General features: G+C 45.6%; 1 protein-coding gene across 1 annotated transcript in view; it reads left to right on the top strand.

The window, feature by feature from the left end:
- Window positions 1–18,129, top strand: part of LOC121327399 (dedicator of cytokinesis protein 2-like) — a 457,752-nt gene that overhangs the window by 81,282 nt on the left and 358,341 nt on the right. Inside the window, exons 19-20 of the mRNA XM_041271445.1 lie at window positions 5,552–5,649; window positions 8,657–8,746. Coding sequence (XP_041127379.1) covers window positions 5,552–5,649; window positions 8,657–8,746 — 188 coding nt within the window. The remainder of the gene's footprint in view (window positions 1–5,551; window positions 5,650–8,656; window positions 8,747–18,129) is intronic.

Here is an 18,129-nt window from a genome sequence, read left to right as displayed (position 1 = left end):
ACCACTGTACCCATTCTTCAATGATCTCTTCATTGAGGTCATCTGAGAGTACCACTGTACCCATTCTTCAACGATCTCTTCATTGAGGTCACCTGAGAGCACCATTGTACCCATTCTTCAACGATCTCTTCATTGAAGTCATCTGAGAACACCACTGTACCCATTCTTCAACGATCTCTTCATTGAGGTCATCTGAGAGTACCACTGTACCCATTATTCAATGATCTCTTCATTGAGGTCCTCTGAGAGCACCACTGTACCCATTCTTCAACGATCTCTTCATTGAGGTCATCTGAGAGCACCACTGTACCCATTCTTCAATGATCTCTTCATTGAGGTCATCTGAGAGTACCACTGTACCCATTCTTCAATGATCTCTTCATTGAGGTCCTCTGAGAGCACCACTGTACCCATTCTTCAACGATCTCTTCATTGAAGTCATATGAGAACACCACTGTACCCATTCTTCAACGATCTCTTCATTGAGGTCACCTGAGAGCACCATTGTACCCATTCTTCAACGATCTCTTCATTGAAGTCATCTGAGAGCACCACTGTACCCATTCTTCAACGATCTCTTCATTGAGGTCACCTGAGAGCACCACTGTACCCATTCTTCAACGATCTCTTCATTGAGGTCATCTGAGAGCACCACTGTACCCATTCTTCAATGATCTCTTCATTGAGGTCATCTGAGAGTACCACTGTACCCATTCTTCAACGATCTCTTCATTGAGGTCATCTGAGAGCACCACTGTACCCATTCTTCAACGATCTCTTCATTGAGGTCCTCTGAGAGCACCACTGTACCCATTCTTCAACGATCTCTTCATTGAGGTCCTCTGAGAGCACCACTGTACCCATTCTTCAACGATCTCTTCATTGAGGTCACCTGAGAGCACCACTGTACCCATTCTTCAACGATCTCTTCATTGAGGTCCTCTGAGAGCACCACTGTACCCATTCTTCAACGATCTCTTCATTGAGGTCCTCTGAGAGCACCACTGTACCCATTCTTCAATGATCTCTTCATTGAGGTCATCTGAGAGTACCACTGTACCCATTCTTCAATGATCTCTTCATTGAGGTCACCTGAGAGCACCACTGTACCCATTCTTCAATGACCTCTTCATTGAGGTCCTCTTAGAGCACCACTGTACCCATTCTTCAATGATCTCTTCACTGAGGTCATCTTAATAGAACCCAATTAAACTTCTGAGAGACTCTTTAACAGCAGTACTGTCAAGGTTACCTGTTAAAAAACAGAAACGTTTTTTTGTTTCTGAATATGCGTGAATTCTTCTGTTGAGATGGCTGAAAAGTGTTGCTCTTCTGCAGCCTGAAGCACAGATTTGTATTTTTTGTAGTTGCATGATAAACAGCGACGTGCGTCCGCTCGAGCCGACCACCTTGAGTCACCGAGGAGCTTGGGGAAAAGATTACTCTTTCTGGCCTCAGAAGTCTCCTCGTTCAGAGAATCTTGCAAAAGGCCCCAGCGATAAGTTGATCCTGAGAAAAACACATACAGTTTTTGGACAAATCCCAAAAATGTAATTGCATCAGTGCATGACTCTGCAGCAGCAACACCACATAGGTTAAGTGAGTGGGTCATGCATGGGATGTACACGGCTTTCTTGTTGTCTGCAATTACCCGAGCTTGCACACCACAATAAGTGCCAGACATGTTACTAGCATTGTCGTAAGTTTGATCTCTGCAGTCCTTTAGATTGATATTTAGTTTGTCACTTTCAATAGTTTCACCATTTGGGGACACAATTGATGATTGATGATTGTATCACAGAGTTTCCTAAAATCAAAAAGTAAGCAGCTCAGTGTTGTAGTGAGCAGTATTCTTAAATCTGTGCTCAGTTGCCCTGTCTTGGCTCACACTTGATTTGTTTATAAAGCAGGTGCTATAAATGAACTTAATCCAAAGTACAATTATTTAAATTTTAGAATGCATATCTCCTAGTGCTAAAATACTATACTACAATAGTTTACAGTTGTAAAAAAAACAACAACAAAAAAACACAATGTTATTTGGTGATTTAATTTCATAGTTAATAGTTAGTTTAATAAATATTGTTCTTTAATATATATTGATTTTTTCAATGATATATTTACAAAGTTTCTTGAACACAGAATTCAGCCCAGAGAACACTGTAAGCCAGGTGATTGAACTAAGTTCAGGGGGTGTGTGCAAACTTTGGAATGCCACTCTATTCATTTCCATTGACTTAACTTGTAAACTGTAGACATATTATTTTTGCTTTCATTTACAGGCATTCAAAAAATATAACTTTTTAGTGCATTGATAAATAGCAGTTACGTGTGTACAATATCAGTTATAGATAAACGATTCTGCATAGTTTCCATTCGTATATTTAAACCTAATAAAAATGAAAAACAGAATCTTCTCTGTACAACTTCCAGAACAGACAGTAAGGCGGACAAACTAGCGGCTCTCTTTTTTTTCTCTCTTCAGTTTCAAACACCACACAAATTTCTCGCAGATCTGCAGAAGCCCTTGGGGACTTGACAGTGTGATTAACGAATGAAGAGACAGATTATAATAACAGTATCATAGACATTCAATGTTGCATATATATATATATATATATATATATATATATATATATATATATATATATAGATAGATAGATAGATAGATAGATAGATAGATAGATAGATAGATAGATAGATAGATAGATAGATATAGTATTAAAAAAATGTCTACTTTTAAATGAATTTTATAATTTTACCTGGTTCTACATTATCGGGGGGAGGGCGGCAGGGGGCTAGCCTGAAGGTCACAGTTAAGTCAACCCGTGCTGGAAACATTTGATTTCATAAAATGACTCAAGTATTTTAAAAAATTCATGAAAAGGTTAGAATTACCTTGTTCTGTCCTTATGTTGTCTTGATGACATTGTATATTTTCCATCATGGTTTTGGTAGAAATCAGGGCCTGTGTCTATGCAGTGCTGTTGGGTGAAACATCAACACTCCACAGGGCAGCATCAGAGGAAGGTAATCGTACTGGTGTGTTTTGCAGCAGCAGGTTTTTGTTGTGTTGTTTATTTGGTAAATGGATTTCATCAAAAGGAACAGCAGCATGTTCTTCAGAGCCATGATCAATGTAGGCTGGACCTGCCACCATACTAGTATCATCACTATGTAACACAATTTTTGTTCCTGGGTAGTAAGTGTTATTTCCTAATTGCTTATGCCTCAAAAGTATAGAAAATGGCTATTATTCCCCACAAACTTTGCTTTTGTGACCAGGACAGTGATATTTCAAAATATCACTATTTCCAATGGGAAAATGGGCAAATGTGTGTCTTTTCGTTCACATAAAGTCAGAAAAAAACTACATATGAATCCAAATTAACATGTATTTATACTAAAGTAATACAAATATGACTACAAAAGATTTAGAAGTGAGTAGCTTTTCGAGATTTACAATTATACTGTATTTACAGTATAATTGTAAATCTCGAAAAACTACTCACTTCTAAATCTTTTGTAGTCATCTTTGTATTCCTTTGAGATTTGCGATATGTACACTTAAAAAAAAAAATGTAGTCATTATGGCCCCTTCCGAGTGTGGGCCTGGTGCCTTGGCACCATTGTAAACCTAGCTCTGGCTGAGCTTGAAGCAGACCGGGACAACAATGCTCCATCCGCAGGGCCACAGAGTGGTAGAGCGGTTTAACAGGAGCTTGCCACCCAGCTCGCTATGTGGACCTTCCAGCACCAACGCGACTGGGACCAACACTTTCCCCTGTTCCTAATGGCCTACCAGACTGCAATCCAAGAGTCCATAGGGTCCTCACCCCAGTGGATCTCATGTTCGGCAGGCCGCCCCAGCTCCACACCCCAGAACCGGCTGGCACAGCCCATGCTTTCGTTCGAGAGCACCTTGCATCGGCTGGCCAGCAACAGAAGCCGGCATACGATATCCGCTGCTGGGGCCGTGGATTCCAGGCTGGGGGACAAGTCTAGATTAATTGACCCCGGCAGCAGAAGGGACTCTTCCTCAAGCTAACCAGTCAATAGGGCCCTTGTGCTGTCATCAAGAGGCTCTCTGAGATGACCTACCGAGTGTGGCTGCGGACCCAGGCTGAGCGCTTGTGCTCCACCAAGACCTTTTGGCCCCAAACCATTCTGGAGCAAACTTAATAGCCCCCATGACCAACGCAGAGGCCGGTCCGTGACACGAGGGAAACGCCCCTCCCTCACTGCAATCACCGGGGTGTCCTGGCCACTGCTGACCCCCAGCCCACAACACCTGCATTAGGCTGATGGGACGTTCGGCCACGAGATGGGGCAGTATAGCCTGGAAGAGGGGCTGGCATGCAAATAAGGTACCGAAGACACTGGGATTGGGAAAAGTTTTGGGGAAAAGTGTTCTTTTGTTAATTATGTCATGTTTCTGGAAAATGTGTTACCCTTGTTGCCCTAATTTATAAAGATGTTTTCATTTATTGTTTGGAATTAATTACCTGTTGTGCAATGCCTGTTTGTTGGAGCTGGGAAGTGATTGGTGTGTGTATGTGTGTGTGTGTGTGCATGTGGATGGTGCTAGCTGTTGTTAGCTGCCAATAAAACCACATTGTACTAAGAGCTTTGGTGAGTGTGTCAATTACTCCCATGCTCACTACAGTATTCTATCACTGAGTGCTTTCCTAGTTAAGCATGAACTCGTGACTGACATTCAGTTTGCATCCACCCACTCATCTGGGCTCAGCTTAATGCAGCTGATATGAAGAGTAAATTGAAAGTTATCACATTAAGTGGCAATGCCTTTGACACGCGATGCACAGTTAACAGAATCCACAATGTTCCAATGAAGAAGGGTGAGTGATTTATTACAGTATATTGGGTATTTGTTATAAAAAAAGAAAAGCCAACCATTCCAGTATGTATAGTGCACAGGAATTTTAAGACAAACGGGCAAACACTGAACTCAGTAGCCCTGTGTTGTCTGCATTGTTTTCTTCCAGTTATTAAAGTTGGCATGGTAAGTTTGCATTATATTTTCATGTAACCAGCTTTCCCTTATGCTTATATTTTGTATTTACTGAGCTTAGGTTTCTATACTATACTGTGGTCTAGTGGTTAGTACTAAGTGACTGGGAGGGAGGCAGTGTGGTATAGTGGTTAGAGCTGTGACTGGGGAGGCAGCGTGGTTCAGTGGTTAGAGCTGAGTCTGGAAGGCAGTGTGGATTAGTGGTTAGAGCTGAGGAGGGCTGGGAGGCAAAGTGGATTAGTGGTTAGAGCTGAGTATGGGAGTCAGTGTGGGTTAGTGGTTAGAGCTGAGTCTGGGAGGCAGTGTGGATTAGTGGTTAGAGCTGAGTCTGGGAGGCAGTGTGGATTAGTGGTTAGAGCTGAGTCTGGGAGGCAGTGTGGATTAGTGGTTAGAGCTGAGTCTGGGAGGCAGTGTGGATTAGTGGTTAGACCTAGTGCATAAGGATTTTGTCCTGTCTGTGTTAATGAAAGGTGCTACGGTATGCTTTGTTTCTGAACCCCTTTGTCTGCTCCCTCACAGTGGACCTCCTAGGCCTGTTGAAATGGCGTTCAAACCCGAGCCTGCTGGAGCAGAACCTGAGGAAGTTGATGGAGGTGGAGGGAGGGGAGGTGGTGAAGGTAAGCCAATTCAGGACATGTTTGATTGGACTGAGGCACAATTTACTGTCTTCTGGAGCAAGTTCTACTGTACCTGAACAAAATAGTTTCACAAATGTATGGATCATTGTGAAGTCATTGTGGTTAATACTGTATTACTTCAATTTGGCACCGCAGCGTTTATTTTAAATTGATCAAAATGACTGCGGCGCTTAAGAGGGCAGCCGTTATACAAGGGCGACCTTTATTAATAATACTATGATTTTCAAACGCTGTAATATTTTATTACATGATTTATGACCTTTTAGAAGTATCGCGGTTGCTTGTTTTCTGTAATACAGTAGCCTACCTGTATGTAGCAGCATGTGTGGCTAACCTACTTTAACTACAGTACATTTATCGGTGACAGTTACCAAGAGCCTATTAGGTGGGATTCGAAAGGTCACAGAGTACTGTACCAGCGAATCAGGAGTGTGTATTGGTTGTTAAGGGGCGTGACCATGCTGGTGTGGCAGCAGATAAGTCCTAGAGTGTGATGTAGACGTTTTTCTCCACCAAATATTACATCACAATATCAGATTGATTTCTGTAAAAACTGCAATATTTACTACTTGGTTATTTTTTTTCTCACTGCAACTTGCTTGTTTGTAATTTCTCTGCAAGATAGATAGTAAGCACATTGTTTTTATTTGTATGGGATTGAGTACGGGAATTACAATTGAACTAAAATAGCCCCAACAAAACCGCCTATAAGAACTTCAGAAGGACTGCTGTTCTGTAGGTAGTTTATCTTGGATTTTCTTTCAGACCTGTACTACCATAAAATAAAATATTATGTGTGTGTACATTAGTTTTTTAATGTGCGTGTTAGATTGAGGCTCCCGTCTCTTCGGTGGAGTTAAATGTAAATAGTCAGTGTTGTGCTTTTATATGTATACTGTGTGTGTTTTTCCGTAGGGTGGAGAAAAAAATCCCACATGTTTCTTTAATGACAGCGGCGTTTATTCCAGGGCGGCCTCTATTATAAAGCTGATATACGACTGCGGCGTCTATATAAGGGCGTCTTTAATACAAGGGTGGCGCCAAATTGAAGTAATACGATTATATGTTACGTAATATGTTTTTAATGCATTGAACAGTCACATATATACCTTCCTAAGTTAACACTTGCACTGTCATTTAGCAGTTTTCCACCATGCTTTTCCAATGATTATACTATGCATTTAACATAGCGGACATGTTTTTTTTTAATTATGCTTTACTATACCTCTATGCCTGACTTATGCCTGTCGCTGTGCTTTATTAACTTTCCTTTCACGGTGGGGCACTTTTACAAGCAGCCCCCTGAATCAGTCCCTCCAGCTTTTTGAATCCAGCCCTCTCACCACTCAGCTGAGCCCTGTTGCATCAAACAGGCAGCTTCAGTTGGCAGTCAGTCCTCAGCCCCTGGGATGCTGTTTTAACCCGATTCAAATGAAAAATTACTGAAACAAGCAAGTGGCCAACAGGCTTGGGAGTTGAGAATGTAAATATTTGATGAGCAGTTAAAATGAGCTTCCTTCTTAAATGCAACATGCTTTAATTTGCCACCTGGGATGTCACTATGTGCATCAGTATTTTATTTGGAGAATATTTATTCTGCAACTTGCTTGTGCAGTTACTAGCTCAGTGTATTTTGCATTGCATCTTGCTCATGCTTTTCAAGTTCCACAGATTTCATGTTGATGCAGATCCACGCACTGTCTGCTCTAAGCCAAGTCAGGCCATCCTCTGTTGTCTCTAATGAGCTTTGCTTTTGGTTGCAGCGTCCTCAAAGGGGTAAAAAGGTCACAATGAAAAAAAAGCATTTTTGTTCCCTTTTAAGGTCGCAGCAGCTTTTTGTTGTCCTCTTAGTTGTTATCTCATCACTGCCCCCACCTGGGAGGAAGCAGACACCAGCGCTCGTCGTGTTGAATTAATGGGATTAATATCGCCGGTTTTATGGCTTTGATGGATAGCAGTTTGGGGATTAGATATATTTCTATTTTTTAATAAACATGTTGAGCAGAAAAAAGGACTTGGATAGTGACTGGCAAAGCAAGTATCTTATTAACTGTAGGTTATCACTTTTTAAAGAGATTTATTTAGCCGGCTTTATTTATTCATCAAGTCACAGACGCTGCATTGATAACAGCAATGTTTTTCACATTTTGATCACAGAGGATAAAAAATCTCCTTAGCTTCACAGGTTTTATTTTCTTAAAGTTCTTGTATTCTCCATTGGATGCATATGGATAAGACACGTGGGTACACAAGAACATAAATACACAAGAAAATGTGTGAATGAGAGGAAGCCTTTGGGACCAGCTTTTCTTGTCCGGTTCCTGCTGTCTGATTGATCTCAAACCTTTGTCAAGTTGGGTCTTAAAGGGTCCAGGTGTTTCTGTCTCAAAAGCATGAGTAGGTAATCTGCTTCCCTCTGCCCTAAGTCTATCTCTGGGTTTCTAATATCCCTTTTTTCCAGCACCAGCACTTCTTTGTCCTCTTTTTGTTTTGAATGCTTGGTAGATCTCTCACTTCTTCCTCATGCTTTGCTTGATGGGTCAATTAAGCCATTTTGGCCACTGTGAGTTTAATTTGGACTGCTTAGTGTTTGGGATGAATTGGTCTTGCATTCCCAGCATGAGGTCTCTAAACTTTGCATGTATCTCCAGTGTTGTTGTGTTTGTTGTGGTGCTGTCAGTGGTATCCATGTTTGTCAGTCTGTAGCACACTCCTAGCATCAGTCCTTTTGTTTTCTTGTCAGTTACCTTGACCCAGATGGATTGGCACAGGTTTTGGGTTCCGGCTATCCATTGGTTTTACCTCTATGATGTCTCTATGTGTAACACATCACCCCTCCTCCTCTTCTGTCTGGTCTGTCTCTCCTAAACAGCCTCAACCCATGAACTCAATCCCAGTGGCATCATAGTTTTCATAACCAAGGGATCTACAGATGGCAGGTGGTTCCAATGTTTTTCTTCTGTCTAATCCCTTTCTTGTTCTTCAGTTCCTGCAGGACACTCTGGATGCCCTCTTCACTATAATGATGGAAAACGCTGAGACTGACACCTACGACTGCCTGATCTTTGATGCACTGGTAAGTCACGTGAGAGGTTGTGGGAGATAAAAGGAAGCAGCCTTTCAAGGGGCACACTGTGGAAGCCTCTCGGAACAAGGCAAGGGACCGACGGGCATGCTTACGGAGTGTTGTGTGATGCATTGCTGTTATGGGTTCTGACCTCCCTATCGGTGAGATGAGGTTCCAAGCTCTAAAATCACAAATGCAGATGATCCTGGCTCTTGTGCACAGGGGTTCAGGCACTCGCCCGTGCTGTGCATGGTTTCCATGGTCACCAAGCCTCCGCCCTGTTACAGGGTATAAAGTCATCACGGCTCCAGGACTACAACGCTGCAGATGGAGCCGGAACATTGTCCCAACATGGTAGCATTCGGCTGTGTGGTCAGAATAGCACATCAATTTATACTTCACAGGCCCTGTTGAAAAACAAGCATTGCATACCGGCTTTGCAGGATCAGTCCCAGAAATCTTGATCTTCTTCTTCTTCTTCTTCTTCTTCTTCTTCTTCTTCTTCTTCTTCTTCTTCTTCTTCTTCTTATTATTATTATTATGATGCAAAAACCTCAATGAAATCATCATACAATCTACATAATCCTTTAATCTGAGATGACAGGCTTTTAAGTAATTATTTTTACATGGCTGGTAGCTAGTAGCTATGGATGGGGTGGAGACAGCTTTTATGTATCACTTGAAACAAAAAGCAAGGTTAGTTAAAAAAAAAGAAGAACAGCGTTTCAAACTAGAATGTGTTATAAAAGCTTAGACTTGTTTTACTAAAAAGGGCACTCAGTGATTGCTTGAAGCTGTTTGAATTTAGTTCCTATGGGAAATGGAGAGGGCATATGGGGGTGGAGGGACGGACTGCAAAATGATCCTGCAAATTTACTGTGGAGTCATTTAACAGTGGGTGATTTGGCCCCATGTTAACAACAACCCAGCATGAACCGGCATTGAGCTGCACTTGTGAGACTTGTTTAGTAAAATAATTTGAATATATCTGAAGAGCTGTGGACAAATATGTTTAAACGGGCGACATCTTCAGTCACCATAAACCACCACTGTTTTGTGATGTACTGAATACCCTTGCATTACATTGCAGGGGAGTTCTATTGTGTAAACAAGATGTGATCTGGGTTTAGATCCAGAACTCCAAATCACAGTCTTTACTTTGTTCTCCTTCGCTCATAACGAATAGCGTGTCTCTGTGCAGGAGGTCACATGAGCCGTTCTCTGACGTGCCTTCAGATGTCTTGGCGTGAAAAAGCAATCCACCCCACATGCTGAGATTATTGCTGTTATTGTTGTGTGTCTCGAGAATTGACTAATCTAGTTCCGTGTTTTGAGTGCTGTTTCACTTCTGCAGTGCTGTGTGTTTCACATTCAGAAGCTTGTGAGCTATTATGACTCAGATCCAGAAAACACCATTTCTCTTTTTCTGGTCTCTTTGCTTTGGCTGCCAGTCAAGCTGAGAACACAGATCAGGATACTGCTGTTGACTAGAAGACTATGAAGGGTTAGGATGTGGCTGCTGCAGACATGGATTTCCCTGCACACAAACTCTCTTTACTGTGTAGTTGTTCCTGTAGTTATTCCATGCATTCCAATGTCCTATTGGAAGTGACTCTGCATATAATGCACAGTTCACAGCCTACTTCTGTAAAGCGCTTTGTGATGGTGGTGCACTATGAAAGGCGTTATATAAAAATAAAGATTATTATTATTATTATTATTATTATTATTATTATTATGCACATGCACCCACACAATGCAACACTATGACAGAGCATACAGTATCTGGCACTGCTTAAAAGCTTGTACCTGGTTGAACTTTGGTTGTTCTCAATAATTGTCTCCACAAGTTCTCTTTCCTGGTCCTCTGTTCCAGCCTCATAAGGTCTTGATGATGTTTCATGCTTCAGCCGTGGTGTGAGCGATGCCAAGGGCGATTTCTGGTTTCTTTAGTCGTGTGGCTATCTGGCTAGCCAAGGGAGAGTGGTCGCAAGGGAGAAAGTTTCTTAACCACACCATGTGCAGCATCTCTGGGCTTTAGAAAAATACAGACTGACTCAGCTTTCCGGATAAAATGTGGAAGTGAGTTTCAAAGCAAGAGGGCTAGAAAACTAAAATCAAGGTTTTTAATCAAGTTCTTGGACTTATAAAAGAGGCCTTCATCTCAAAGTTCGAGCTAGTTTGTAGAGAATAAGTAACTCACACAAATAGGCAGGGCAAGAAGCAGGAATAGCCTTGCAAGTGAGGAGCAGGGTTTTGAAATCAATTGGCTGCTTCATGGGAAGCCAATGCAGAGACCTTTGAACTGGGGACATATGGTAAAACAGACTTAGTGTGTGTAAGTGTTCTTGCTGCAGTAACTCTAGCTGGGCGAGCCACACAGCTGTTGCATGACTGTCTCCTTGCTGGTGTCTGAAGTCTGAAGTATGAACAAGCCTTTAATCTGAGTATGAAATCTCACACAGTGGGTGCGTTGTTATCACAGTGCAGAGGTGATGGAGCCTGCAGCCTGGGGCAGTGAGCCCGCAGCTATGAGGTCTGAACTGCCCTGCCCTGTATCTCTAATGTTGCACACACTGGTCTATGAGGTCTGAACTGTCCTGTCCTGTATCTCTAATGTTGCACACACTGGTTTATGAGGTCTGAACTGTCCTGTCCTGTATCTCTAATGTTGCACACACTGGTCTATGAGGTCTGAACTGTCCTGTCCTGTATCTCTAATGTTGCACACACTGGTTTATGAGGTCTGAACTGCCCTGTCCTGTATCTCTAATGTTGCACACACTGGTTTATGAGGTCTGAACTGTCCTGTCCTGTATCTTTAATGTTGCACACACTGGTTTATGACACTTTGAGAGACAGACTATATGAGACGCTCTTTATACATCTTGGAGGTTTGGTCTACTTCTGAATTGATATAATTGTCATTATAAATCAGATATGAAAAATCACAATTCCAGTACAATTTATCCTGTGTAGAGATGTCATCCTGTACACGGAACACATATGATAACTTCACCTACCCCAGTATGGCTTACAATGCCATACTTACAGAATTACTTTGAATTGTGCTGTATAGCATTGTGTTTCACCAAGCTATACTGCAGGGATGGAAATAAAACTCTCATTGCATAGCAGTTTGATCCATTCCTGGTATTACTATGACATTAATAAGACACACCTGAGCTTATTCTCTATACACTGTGGCTAATCAAGCGTGTAGTAAAACCTGGAATGGGTGAATATGCTAAGCAATAGGAGTCTTATTTCTATCTGTGCTTTACAATGGTTACAGTACCTGTGCTTTGCCATACTTTCACTGGGCTTTATTATACTTGGCTATGCTTTTACTATGGGAAACTTTTTTTATAGGGCCCAATCAGTGGCTCTCAGTCCAGTGAGAGCTCTATGGGACTGTAGTTATCAAAGACTGCAGAGCAGCATACAGTATTCCTGCATTGATTTCACTGAGAATCTGCAGTTTGTTCCTTTAAGATAATCGAATATGATAGAACTGGAACAGTGCTATTCCTATCTATTAATAACCTTTCCAAAGCAGTTATGTCTGCAGGTTTTTCCCCCATCCTTTCTGTCCCTACTACTTTGGTCTGAAGTCTGACTACAGTGACGTCTTGTTACTGAGTTGAAGACGTCTGTGCTCAGTATTACAATGGGGTGAATGGGGGGGGGGGGTGGGTGTAGCACCTAAAGCACAACTCTGGCAGCAGCATTCCATGCCTACAAATAAGGCGTTGCAGTCAACGCTTTGAAATTGATAGAATGAAAGTATTTTAGTTGGGCTGCTTTTGCAAGCACCTCAAGAAGGATGCATTTCTGAAAACCAGCAGAGAACAAAGAAACACCTCACCTCAGTTTTGTCAATTTAACTGAAGTGAGCTGTGCTGTATTTACATTGCACTTCTTGATGTAATGCACTGTATTGTGTTATACTGTGCATGTGGACGAGTGAGTGCTCCATGTAACATGATTCTGTCTTCATACTGTTCATACTTCATGCTGCTGACAAACACAAAAGTTACCCCCGTCCCCCGCCCCGCTTGGTGGCAACCCCTCACCCAATTGCAGACCTGCATGACTCGATACCCCCTCCCCTTGCTTTTTTTGACACGTTCTGTGGTGACCTTCCCTGTACTGTACAGAGGGCTGTCTGTACCTGTGTACCTGAACACAAGGAGGGGGAAATGCAATGTGTGATGTAAACAAACAGGCCCCTTGGAAAACAACATGTCTGGACTCCTGATTCAGTTAAGAAGAACATAAGAACATAAGAAAGTTTACAAACGAGAGGAGGCCATTCGGCCCATCTTGCTCGTTTGGTTGTTAGTAGCTTATTGATCCCAAAATCTCATCAAGCAGCTTCTTGAAGGATCCCAGGGTGTCAGCTTCAACAACATTACTGGGGAGTTGATTCCAGACCCTCACAATTCTCTGTGTAAAAAAGTGTCTCCTATTTTCTGTTCTGAATGCCCCTTTTTCTAAACTCCATTTGTGACCCCTGGTCCTTGTTTCTTTTTTCAGGCTGAAAAAGTCCCTTGGGTCGACACTGTCAATACCTTTTAGAATTTTGAATGCTTGAATTAGGTCGCCACGTAGTCTTCTTTGTTCAAGACTGAACAGATTCAATTCTTTTAGCCTGTCTGCATATGACATGCCTTTTAAGCCCGGAATAATTCTGGTCGCTCTTCTTTGCACTCTTTCTAGAGCAGCAATATCTTTTTTATAGCGAGGTGACCAGAACTGAACACAATATTCAAGATAAATATTATTATTCTATACAATGTTACTCAGACATGGAACCTCACAATTCCTTTTTCTGCAGAGCAGACAGTCTGGCGCTGAGATTCTTCAGTGATGTTTTTCTGAAGTTAAGTCTGATTGCTTCTGACAGGTGGTGGTACCGTATGTAAACCAAAGGCTCCTGTTCCCAATTCTTCAGATCTGTATCCCTGGTTTCCCCTTGCCTAAGCCTGCATACACACTTTCTTCTCATTTTCTGATATATATATATATAATTTTTTATTTTTTCAAGTGTTAGGGGTCCCCACTGAACCGTAAGAGCAGTTTTCGTGTGTTTACTGCAGTGTACTGCGACCCTTTCATTTAGGATTTTACTGGGAAGTTAGGCTGCTACAATCATAATCTCTTTTTTAAAATAATTCATTGTGTATTTGTTTACTGTGAATTGGTGTATTCTCAGTATATGCAAATCAGTAAAATAAAGACTGTGGTAAATAATCTAGCAGTTTACTGCAATGTTGTATTGTAAAATGTAGCATGCTGTTCTCTGCTAGCCATACACCAAGGTGGTTCTGGTATTCTGCATTATTTGCCTTGACAAACTTCAAGGAAGGGGTTCATAGTTTTCCGATACATTTATTTTCAAGGACACCGTGGTAGTCTACAGTATTTTCTGTGGGTACTATACTGTACATTGCAGTATGTGCTGTAGTATATTGCAGTAAATGGCAGTATTTATAAAGGATCAGTATTTGTTTATATTGATTTAAATCTGTTACTTCGGAAGTAACCTCCGCTTGGGGGGATGAAGTTAACAAACCTGTGTGTAGTGGGTGGCGCTGTGTGTAATGGGTGGCTGTGTGCATTTGGGTCTGTGTGTAATGCTGTGTGCAGTGGGTGGCGCTGTGTGTAATGGGTAGCTGTGTGGGCAGTGGGTGGTGTAATGTGTGCAGTGGGTGGCGCTGTGTGTAATGGGTGGCGCTGTGTGCAGTGGGTGGCGCTGTGTGCAGTGGGTGGCGCTGTGTGCAGTGGGTGGCGCTGTGTGTAATGGGTGGCGCTGTGTGCAGTGGGTGGCGCTGTGTGCAGTGGGTAGTGGGTGGGCTGTGTGTAATGTGCTGTGTGTAATGGGTGGCTGTGTGCAGTGGGTGGCGCTGTGTGTAATGGGTGGCTGTGTGCAATGGGTGGCGCTGTGTGTAATGGGTAGCTGTGGGTGGCGCTGTGTGCAATGGGTGGCGCTGTGTGTAATGGGTGGCGCTGTGTGCAGTGGGTGGCGCTGTGTGCAGTGGGTGGCGCTGTGTGTAATGGGTAGCTGTGTGCAGTGGGTGGCGCTGTGTGTAATGGGTGGCGCTGTGTGTAATGGGTGGCTGTGTGTGTGGCGCTGGGTGGCTGTGTGCAGTGGGTGGCGCTGTGTGTAATGGGTGGCGCTGTGTGCAGTGGGTGGCGCTGTGTGCAATGGGTGGCGCTGTGTGTAAGTGGGTGGCGCTGTGTGTAATGGGTAGCTGTGTGCAATGGGTGGCGCTGTGTGTAATGGGTGGCGCTGTGTGTAATGGGTGGCTGTGTGCAGTGGGTGGCGCTGTGTGTAATGGGTAGCTGTGTGTAGTGGGTGGCGCTGTGTGTAATGGGTGGGCTGTGTGTAATGGGTGGCGCTGTGTGTAATGGGTCGCTGTGTGCAGTGGGTGGCGCTGTGTGCAATGGGTAGCTGTGTGCAGTGGGTGGCGCTGTGTGTAATGGGTAGCTGTGTGCAATGGGTGGCGCTGTGTGTAATGGGTGGCGCTGTGTGTAATGGGTGGCGCTGTGTGTAATGGGTAGCTGTGTGCAATGGGTGGCGTGTGTGTAATGGGTGCTGTGTGCAGTGGGTGGCGCTGTGTGTAATGGGTAGCTGTGTGCAGTGGGTGGCGCTGTGTGTAGTGGGTGGCGCTGTGTGTAATGGGTGCTGTGTGCTGTGTGCAGTGGGTGGCGCTGTGTGTAATGGGTAGCTGTGTGCAGTGGGTGGCGCTGTGTGTAATGGGTGGCGCTGTGTGTAATGGGTAGCTGTGTGGTGGGTGGCGCTGTGTGTAATGGGTGGCGCTGTGTGTAATGGGTAGCTGTGTGCAGTGGGTGGCGCTGTGTGTAATGGGTGGCGCTGTGTGTAATGGGTGGCTGTGTGCAGTGGGTGGCGCTGTGTGTAATGGGTGGCGCTGTGTGTAATGGGTGGCGCTGTGTGTAGTGGGTGGCGCTGTGTGTAGTGGGTGGCGCTGTGTGCAATGGGTGGCGCTGTGTGCAGTGGGTGGCGCTGTGTGTGTGGCGCTGTGTGTAATGGGTAGCTGTGTGCAGTGGGTGGCGCTGTGTGTAATGGGTGGCGCTGTGTGTAATGGGTGGCGCTGTGTGTGTAGTGGGTGGCGCTGTGTGTAGTGGGTGGCGCTGTGTGTGGGTGGGTGGCGCTGTGTGCAGTGGGTGGGTGTGCGCTGTGTGTAATGGGTGGCGCTGTGTGCAGTGGGTGGCGCTGTGTGCAATGGGTGGCGCTGTGTGTAATGTGGTAGCTGTGTGCAGTGGGTGGCGCTGTGGGTGGCGCTGTGTGTAATGGGTGGCGCTGTGTGCAGTGGGTGGCGCTGTGTGTAGTGGGTGGCGCTGTGTGTAGTGGGTGGCTGTGTGTGTAATGGGTGGCGCTGTGTGCATGGGTGGCTGTGTGTGTAATGGGTGGCTGTGTGTAATGGGTGGCGCTGTGTGTAATGGGTAGCTGTGTGCAGTGGGTGGCGCTGTGTGTAATGGGTAGCTGTGTGCAGTGGGTGGCGCTGTGTGTAATGGGTGGCGCTGTGTGTAATGGGTGGCTGTGTGCAGTGGGTGGCGCTGTGTGTAATGGGTGGCGCTGTGTGTGTAATGGGTGGCGCTGTGTGCAGTGGGTGGCGCTGTGTGTAATGGGGCTGTGTGCAATGGGTGGCGCTGTGTGTAATGGGTAGCTGTGTGCAGTGGGTGGCGCTGTGTGTAATGGGTGGCGCTGTGTGCAATGGGTGGCGCTGTGTGTAGTGGGTGGCGCTGTGTGTAATGGGTGGCTGTGTGCAGTGGGTGGCGCTGTGTGTAATGGGTGGCGCTGTGTGCAGTGGGTGGCGCTGTGTGTAGTGGGTGGCGCTGTGTGTAATGGGTGGGCTGTGGGTGGGTAGCTGTGTGTAGTGGGTGGCGCTGTGTGTAGTGGGTGGCGCTGTGTGTAATGGGTAGCTGTGTGCAATGGGTGGCGCTGTGTGTAATGGGTGGGCTGTGTGTAATGGGTAGCTGTGTGTAATGGGTGGCTGTGTGTGGTGGGTGGCGCTGTGTGTAGTGGGTGGCGCTGTGTGCAATGGGTGGCGCTGTGTGTGTGGGTGGCGCTGTGTGTAGTGGGTGGCGCTGTGTGTAATGGGTGGCTGTGTGCAGTGGGTGGCGCTGTGTGTAATGGGTGGCGCTGTGTGTAATGGGTAGCTGTGTGCAGTGGGTGGCGCTGTGTGTAATGGGTGGCGCTGTGTGCAATGGGTGGCGCGCTGTGTGCAATGGGTGGCGCTGTGTGTAATGGGTAGCTGTGTGCAATGGGTGGCGCTGTGTGTAATGGGTGGCGCTGTGTGTAATGGGTAGCTGTGTGCAGTGGGTGGCGCTGTGTGTGGGTGGCGCTGTGTGTAATGGGTGGCGCTGTGTGCAGTGGGTGGCGCTGTGTGTAATGGGTAGCTGTGTGTAGTGGGTGGCGCTGTGTGTAATGGGTGGCTGTGTGTAATGGGTGGCGCTGTGTGTAATGGGTGGCGCTGTGTGTAATGGGTGGCGCTGTGTGTAATGGGTGGCGCTGTGTGTAATAGGTGGCTGTGGCGCTGTGTGGGTGGCGCTGTGTGTAATGGGTGGCTGTGTGCAGTGGGTGGCGCTGTGTGTAATGGGTGGCGCTGTGTGCAATGGGTGGCGCTGTGTGCTGTGTGTAATGGGTGGCGCTGTGTGTGTAGCTGTGTGTAGCTGTGTGCAGTGGGTGGCGCTGTGTGCAATGGGTGGCGCTGTGTGTAATGGGTAGCTGTGTGTAATGGGTGGCGCTGTGTGTAATGGGTGGCGCTGTGTGCAATGGGTGGCGCTGTGTGTAATGGGTGGCGCTGTGTGGTGGGTGGAGCTGTGTGCAGTGGGTGGCGCTGTGTGTAATGGGTGGTGGGTGGCGCTGTGTGCAGTGGGTGGCGCTGCTGTGTGCAGTGGGTGGCGCGCTGTGTGTAATGGGTGGCTGTGTGCAGTGGGTGGCGCTGTGTGTAATGGGTGGCGCTGTGTGTAATGGGTGGCTGTGTGTAATGGGTGGCGCTGTGTGTAGTGGGTGGCGCTGTGTGTAATGGGTGGCTGTGTGCAGTGGGTGGCGCTGTGTGTAATGGGGCTGTGTGTAATGGGTGTGTGTAATGGGTGGCGCTGTGTGTAATGGGCAGTGGGTGGCGCTGTGTGTAATGGGTAGCTGTGTGCAGTGGGTGGCGCTGTGTGTAATGGGTGGCGCTGTGTGTAATGGGTGGCGCTGTGTGTAATGGGTGGCGCTGTGTGTGTGTAATGGGTGGCGCTGTGTGTGTAATGGGTGGCTGTGTGCAGTGGGTGGCGCTGTGTGTAGTGGGTGGGCTGTGGTAATGGGTAGCTGTGTGCAGTGGGTGGCGCTGTGTGTAATGGGTAGCTGTGTGCAGTGG

This window comes from Polyodon spathula, chromosome 2 (genome assembly GCF_017654505.1).
Source record: "Polyodon spathula isolate WHYD16114869_AA chromosome 2, ASM1765450v1, whole genome shotgun sequence".
Classification (NCBI taxonomy): Eukaryota; Metazoa; Chordata; class Actinopteri; order Acipenseriformes; family Polyodontidae; genus Polyodon; species Polyodon spathula.
The sequence above is the reverse complement of the archived record's forward strand: the minus strand, read 5'-3'. Positions and strand labels throughout refer to the sequence as shown.